Source organism: Nicotiana attenuata, unplaced genomic scaffold (genome assembly GCF_001879085.1).
Source record: "Nicotiana attenuata strain UT unplaced genomic scaffold, NIATTr2, whole genome shotgun sequence".
NCBI lineage: Eukaryota > Viridiplantae > Streptophyta > Magnoliopsida > Solanales > Solanaceae > Nicotiana > Nicotiana attenuata.
The window spans coordinates 445,629-453,612 of NW_017670665.1; the positions used below are offsets into that span (position 1 = coordinate 445,629).

At 35.5% G+C, this 7,984-nt stretch overlaps 1 protein-coding gene across 3 annotated transcripts; it reads right to left on the minus strand.

The window, feature by feature from the left end:
- Positions 1–1,728: 1,728 nt before the first annotated feature.
- Positions 1,729–5,147, minus strand: LOC109242053. 3 transcript variants are annotated; one of them, XM_019408883.1, is made up of 5 exons: positions 4,925–5,147; positions 4,650–4,775; positions 4,437–4,499; positions 2,804–3,418; positions 1,729–2,114 (listed from the first exon to the last, which is right to left on the minus strand). In XM_019408883.1, exons 1-5 carry the CDS (start codon positions 5,087–5,089, stop codon positions 1,851–1,853), a joined length of 1,233 nt encoding a protein of 410 aa, XP_019264428.1. In that variant the 5' UTR covers positions 5,090–5,147; the 3' UTR covers positions 1,729–1,850. The 3 variants fall into 3 exon arrangements, with proteins under 3 accessions (XP_019264428.1, XP_019264427.1, XP_019264426.1); XM_019408882.1 differs by having other exon boundaries at positions 1,729–2,120; XM_019408881.1 differs by having other exon boundaries at positions 1,729–2,132.
- Between the last annotated feature and the right edge of the window lie 2,837 nt (positions 5,148–7,984).

A 7,984-nucleotide genomic window follows, 5' to 3' on the forward strand; every position in this document is an offset into this window, starting at 1 on the left:
TTTAAAAAGTGCCCATCCATGTATATTTCTCATTCTGGGTCTGTGAAATCCTACTCGGATCTCTATCTTTTTTGGTGGATATATGGAAATTTGTGCCCATCTAGCGGATGGATTTTTAAGGCCCAAACCATAGGAGCAGTCCAAAAACTACGAACTTGGTCTTAGTGGACCATATGGATAAACAAGGGAAAATGGCACTTATAGCTGCTCTCAAAATAATAGTCAAAAAAAATATATTTTTTGTATATATATACATTCTATATGTTATATACACAAATTATACAAATTTTGTACACTTTTTTGACTACAGAATGTAAATAGTTTCTGGCACGGGTTAAAAGTGAAAAAAGCCCGATAAACAATTACAACAGCCCAATTTTGTTTCAGAAGACGTATTTTTTTGTCTTTTCTATTCATTTAAACGAAAAAGGAAAAAGTTGAGCAGAATTAGGGGTGTGCATTTGATTTATCGATTTGATTTTGACCCCTTATCGATAAGTACTTATCGATTATCGATTTGTACATATGCTTATCGTTATCGTTTCAATAAGGTTTCGATATTTTCGATTTCGATTTATCGATTTTGGGGGCTTATCGATTCGGTTATCGATTACACCAATAAAAAAATTTGCGGGATTCCACGGAAAGTATATCGCTATAAACGCACCTAACTAATATGGACAAAAAGAAGCTAAAATAAGACGAACACCATTTATAATATAAAAATTGTGTCAACAAGCACATGCAACAAAACTAAAGTAAGGGATCAAATGTATGCCACCAACACTCCAACGGTATAAAAAAACAAAACAAAACAAAACACATCATCACGGCTAATTCTGTTTTCCATTAATTTGAACTTCATTCCCTTGATCTTTAAATATGATGATTCCTTAAATGTGGTAGAGGAAATAATAGGGTAAGGGACTTAGGGTAAAGGAAAGGGTATAGATTAGGGAAAATAATATTGTATAGCCGCTTTCAAAATAGTAGCGGAATATATATACATTTTGTATGTTATATTAATCTACACAAATAGGTAATTACTCATTTAGCAAGTGTCTACAGTCTAGGGGTGTGCATTCGATTTATCGATTCGATTTTGACCCTTATCGATTTGTACATATGCTTATCGTTATCGTTTCAATAAGGTTTCGATTTTTTCGATTTCGATTTCGATAACCAATAATCGATTCAATTTATCGATAAACCGATTCGAATGCACACCCCTAAGCAGAATGTTTATTGGAGCAGCAGTGTGCGTAAATGGGAAATATGCGACAGTCAGATACACAATCCGAATGAATACGTGCTATATGCTTTCACAAACAGGAGAATAACAAAACTTCAATTAAAAAAAGAATGGGAAGAGGAGTCCAATTTAGACTTCTAATATCTCCTTAGCTGCTAAGCTAACCTCTGTGGAAGATCTTTTGAACTAACTCATCAAGAAATGTTATCATACTGAACTGACTAGGTACATGGATTGCTTATTTATGTCAGTATATGTGATAACATTAGGTGGCATGTCATTTACTGCAACTGCATACTATTGTTTAAACTATAAACCATACTGCTTTCTTGAGGATAACACCTATGTTTCTCTCACTCATATAATACTGCAATTGGGACATAGCAGTGGATGCATTTGTACAACAGAGGATATTTTCTTGGTTTGGAAAATTAAATCAGTGAATGCACACTGAAGTTACTTTTATACTGTCAACATGATGGAATAACAGAATGCAAGAATTGCAAACTAATGAAGCCCCTCGCAGTAAAAATAAAAGAGGTTATCAAAGTATAGTTACCAAAACCAAGCCACAGCCTAATTCCATATGATAAAAGTTTTAAGTACGAAATCCGGATGTAATCTTCTTCTGAGGTTTACGTTGCGGATATGTCACCGAAGGTGAGGAGCCCAGGGGTATCTTGGGTAGCAAATGGTGACCATTTGAACTGTATGTAGGTGAAGAGGAGGGAACCAAGCGTGGGGTTTGTGGACTCAACTGGCTCAGTGCAAGGCCACATGGTTTACTGCTCCCATTTCCCATGCCCAATTTTCTCTTCTTTTTAAGCAACTCCCACAGAAGTTTGTCCTCTTTAGCATGATCCTGGTCCTTCACAACAAGCTTCACGATAAAAAACTTACAAGCAATAGTACAGTCAGTAGCACTAAAAGATTTAGCATATGAGCAGAAACGATATTTCCCAAATGCAGCTCCTATCTGAACCCTTTTACAGCAATATGCATTTGACATTTAAAATGAAAAAAATGACAATTTGGATTCCCATGATGCTACAATCCCACAAAAGTTAGCAAGAATGGGGAAATGAAAAGTTGTAATGCAGCACGATGTCTAACTACAAGGGAAGGCAAAGAATGCATTTGTGAGCTAATGACTGGTGTCTCAGATAATCTCTTCCAAATTAAAATTTTGCATTATCTCTTCATATTTCTTCATAAGCATTTGTGCATCCTGAGAAGCGTGTAGTCTAAACAATCATTGAATTCGTTAATTGGAAAAATGATCATCATAATTTTCTAAAATAATAACAGAAGATCATATCAAGAAGCTAATGACTTTAAAAAGTTTTGGTATAAAAAGACCAAATCAAGACAGCGACAATAACTCAGAGTAGCTGGAGTTCTCAGCGTATGCAGTATGGGCTGGGTAGTTTTAATTCATCAACAAGCAAGGCCTCTGAGAGTCAGTGCACTCCTTGCCAACACATTTCGTCAGGCCAAAACATGGTTAGCATCAAGTGAATTTGCAGTAAATTAATCAAGTAAGAAGAATACCTTCTCATGCTCAAATTGTTCCTTTGATCCGTTCTCGGCTTCCAAGAGGAACTGGTGCTTCCTTGCTATTTCTTCTGATTTCTTCAACTTGTACAATGCATCAAGTCTATTATGTTCTGCTACTCTTGCTTTCTTCCTTGCTTCCTCCAACTCGATCCTCCCTGTTCTCATTGCTCCTCCCATCTCTTCCACTATGCTCAATAGGTGATGGCATCTTCCTGATCTGATTTCAAGCTTAAGACCCTTCACATAGTCGACCATTGGACTACACATTTTTCTAGCTAGCTCGTCCACTAGGTTGTCCACTCCAGACTCTACCGAGCTCAGTGTAGCAACAACGAGACGAAATATGTATTTCAGAAGTTGAATTGTGATCACAGAAGTGCTATCGTTTTCACCTCTCTGGTGAATGGCAGAAACATATGCCACAGCTTTCTTGAAAACATTATGTATGGAAGTTTGATGGTCACTAAGGGTCTGAAGAATGTTGGTTTGGCTTGAATTTACTTGGGCTTCAACTTGTCTTAGCAGATGGATCAAATGTTTTAGCTGCATTTCTTGTTTCTGAATTAGCTCTTTGCCAACTGTTTTGGCTCTATTTATATAGCCTGCTTCCTGCATTTGCAGATTGAGAAACCTAGTTCACATCTAGATTCAAACAATTTGTGGAAATTCATGTGAATCTTTTAAAGAGTCAGCCAATCCCAACAATTCATTAAGTCGTGTTATTCATGAAGAATGATACAAATAGTATATTTGCCAACATCTTGAAGTACTCATCCACAGTGGCGGAAGCAGGACTTTTGCTAAGGGGTACAAAAAGGAATAAGTTAAAAAATTTAATGAGATTGTAGCTAGTGGGAATTGCACCAATGACCTCATAATGATTTTGAACCCCCTTGACCACTAAGCCATTCTTTTGGACTATGTAAAGGGAATTCAAAACATAATATATAGAGATAGAAACCAGATATTGCCTTGTATACACAGTGTAATTTTTCGGCGAAGGGGTTCGTGTGAACACCCTTGCGCCCCCTAAATCCGCCACTGCTCATCCATCTGGTTGTATATAGCCAATCTACCTTACTATAAACTCAGCTTAGACCTCCATGTTGAACACTTACTAACATTGTCTCTACCACCAAAAGATAACAAGATATTGGGATACACGAACACAGAGTAAGAGGTAGAATTTCGGATCTAAATGGAGCATAGTTATTACTTCAAATTTCACTTTCTGATTTCGTGCTTTTGTCCTTCGAATGAAAATAATAACACTCATAGCTGCTGAAAAGCATTGGCTCTTCAATTTAGTTTCACAGTTCAATTACGGACGGATATATACATATTATCATGCACACATACTCCTATTCTAACTTAAGCGACTCTCTTCCAAAATGTTTGAGACTATTGCAACTCTCACAAGTTTCAAAACTTCATAATCATTTAAGTATTCATATTTTATACTTAGATATTTTCTCTATCAAGACTAGGTTTCCACCACTACGAATAACGTAATACATAAATTACACTAACATCTGGAGCTTCATGTTCAGCGGAATACAGTCATAAACGAGAAGTGAATATGACATTACTAACGCATGCACAAGCTCAAAACGCGTTTACTTGTTACCTCAATTTCGCTTGCTTCGTTTCTCACCATCGTTTCAGCTCCATTCTCGTTTCTCTTAAAGTCCTGTCACCAAAAAAGTTAACATATAATTGAACGACCGTATATGCTTAGGAGTTTAATATCTTCACGATTATCAACTCGCTCATTTAAAATTTTAGATATCTGATTAAACACACGGAGATAACAGAGTATAGGAGTTTGATAGTAGAGTACATCGGCACAAAAATTATTATAATCGACGACAACGGTACTAAATTTTCCTTCCTCAGCCATTTCAACAGTCTTCAGTCCTACGAGCTTCATCAGCGGATTAGCTAATGATTCAAAGACGTCTGCCGCCTTCAAATTAAAACATAAAAAATCAGGCATTAAAACCAGATTTAAACCTAAAATCCACAACTCTCCATTTGCTTCATGTTTGGAGAGATCGAATATAAATATATTCTAAAATTAAAATTTAAGTACGAGTTTGAAGAATTTGTACGTACTTCCTGCAAGCCAGTTCGGATCTGAAAATCGAGCTGATTGAAGGCGATTTTGAGTTGCTCGTGATGCGAAACGATCCGCGAGAACTTAACACGGAGATCGCCGATTGACGGAGAAGGAGACGGAGATGAAGTTGGCGCCAGAAATCGTCGCCGGCGACCTTTCATCGTCTCTCTTTTTTGGCGGGAAGCACGGGAGAATAGGATTTTGGAGGAGACTTTTCTGATGCTATAATGGAGTACCGTTGAAGTTCAATATATTTCTACTTATATAGTACTATTCCGACTCGCATCATTTTGGTTCGTGTGTTTTAAGTTGTTATTATTATTTTCTAGTCCACTATGGTTATCTTAACACGATATTTATACTCACTAAAGACAACGTTTTCTTAATTCTCGAGTTATTTTAGGTCAAAATATAAAATTAGCGGATTAATCAAAATTAAATTTATTAGCCGAAAAGTGTACATACATATATATATATATATATATATATATATATATATGTATGTATATACTAGTATCTATGGTTGCACGTTAATATTGGCACGTGATGATTTGGATATTTATTTATATGAAGGAATAAAAAAATTTAGTTAATGAAAGAAATTTTATGTATAATAATATAACAATCGCTAAATGCCGAAAAATATTATTACATTAGCATAATACATGAATTTAAAAATAAAAGAACATCATCATAACTTACACAAATGATCAATTTTGTCATGTTAGTTGGATAATTATGTATTATAGTTTAAAAATATTTAATATGATGGTATCTTAACGAACATTTCTTTGTGGACATTATTTTTTTTGTGTATGTTTCCTCCTAATACTTTGGTTGCTCTGCCTTAACCAAAACTCTTGTTGTCGATCTTGATATCTCCCCTGAAAGTGAAACATACAGTTGTTCGTGGAAGAAAATATATTGCGGTAAATATAGTCCAATATTTAGGATGAGTATCCTTGTGCTTTATTTATTATGTTTGCAAAATATAAACATACTAAAAATTATTTTCACACAAATTTAAAAAGGTACTCCTTAATTTCGGAAGATGAAAGTTAAATCCAGGGATAAGAATATATTTAGAAGCACATTGACCAGTATCTTAATTTTTATATATAACGTTATTAGCAAAACTTATTTATATTATCTGTGTGCTATTACATAAGCTATTCGGTGTATCTAAGTTATTCAGTAGCATGACAGGCATATTTTTCTTCAATATCAACCTATATACAATGGAATATCAATTTTAACTTAGTCTATTCTATAAATTGTGACACTAACATATGTAAAAAATAATAAACTTGAAACATGTATGGTAGAAGGCCATTTGGTATTAAAGTATTTAGTATTCTTTTTGGTAATAATTATTGGTATCATTTTTAGCTGAGTCAAAAATAGAAAAATACTGTGTTTTTACTATAAAATTTTGCAATCAATATTTTATTTAGTTGATCAACATATTCATTTCTGCTAGCTAAGATATCTTTTTAATTCTATCATGCGATTTGCACAAATTGCGTTTTAATCTAATATAGAAATATTTCTATTATTAAATGCACTACCATTACCATTGGGATTGATAACCAAGCGTTCAGGAAGAATCAAATTATCTTTTATTGAATACTCTTCTTCGTTTCTGACACAAAGCAAGAAGACACTGAATACTGGATATGTTCTTACTTTATATTTCTTGTCAGTTGAATACTTTCCATTTGAGGCCAGAAGCATAACTTTGGCAAGCTAGCTTTTACAGTATCTGCTTTGTCGATTTTGGAACTACTGATAGTACTTGACATAAATCACATCCAAATCATTAATTTTCCACCAAATGGTTCACTAATATCCAATGTATCTCTAGAACTCCGGAAAATCATTTCGATCGTTTGACACTTAGACATAAGTGCTTCATCCCATATTATCAATTCTGGTACCATGCCTACACAAGCTCGTCCCTATACAAGGAGAAGATGAAGTACCTCCATGACAAGTACTTCCAAAATAAGGAGTTCAAAGAAGGTGATCTCGTGTTATTGTTCAATTCCCGGTTACGGATATTTCCGTGCAAGTTGAAGTCTAAATGGAGTGACCCATTTGAAGTGGTGAATGTAACCCCCTTTGGTGCTTTGGACTTGAAAAATAAAAATGATGAGGTGTTTAGAGTCAATGAGCACCGGGTGAAACACTATCTTGGTAAAGTTGATGATGGTCACGTAGTGGCGGTTCTTCATTTCAAATGATTGGTAATCTACGTCGTGCCGCGATGTTAAATTAGGCGCTTCTTGGGAGGCAGCCCATGTGTCTTTTTCTTTTTCTTTTTCTTCTTGATTAGATAGGCTTTGTTTTGTGCTAACTAGTTTTGAAAGGTATGCAAGAATGAGTGTGCATCGCAAAGACCATGTCATAAAAAAATTGGTTAAGTGTTGCAAAAGTGCGGATCGCACATTAATTGTGCGGACCGCACATTAATTGTGCGGACCGCACAATTCTAAAGGCAGCAGCAGAAATCACTCTGCGGCCGCACAATTCTGTGTGCGGTCACAACTGGAAGACCAAAAGTGCAAGCTCTCTGAAGCTGGCCGCTCAAAATTCATAGCAAATCTTCGGCCGCACACAAAATTGTGGTGTCCGCACAAATTCTGCGACCGCACTCACTTTTGTGCGGACCGCAGAGTTTCTTCAAGGTCCAGGTAAAGAGTTCGGACCGCACTCAAAATTGTGCGGCCGCACTCAGCTTAAGTTTGGGGCGACTTGGTCAACCTATAAATAGAACCTCAATGCACTATTCACAACTTTACACACTCGCTCACAATCTTCCTTCATTTCATCAGTCTAGATTCTTATCTGCGTCTTTCATAACTGGTATGTTCATTACATCTTTAGATTTTTTAATTTCTCTTAGTTTTTGTTCCTTGGTGGTAGAGTTATTTTTAGACCTAAAATGTCAATTGTTAGTCATGTGTGCTTAAAATCATGTGGGTAATATATTATACGTTCATTAGGGACTGGGTAGATCATTAATCATGTTCAGTTACAAATACCATGTCTAATTT

Excerpts from the sequence above, each read along its gene's own strand:
- LOC109242053 (XM_019408881.1), bottom strand. The coding sequence starts at position 5,089 with ATGAAAGGTCGCCGGCGACGATTTCTGGCGCCAACTTCATCTCCGTCT. Across the intron at positions 4,776-4,924 it reads TCCGAACTGGCTTGCAGGAA|GCGGCAGACGTCTTTGAATC; the intron begins GTACGTACAAAT and ends TTTAATTTGAAG. Across the intron at positions 4,500-4,649 it reads ATAATAATTTTTGTGCCGAT|GACTTTAAGAGAAACGAGAA; the intron begins GTACTCTACTAT and ends TTTTGGTGACAG.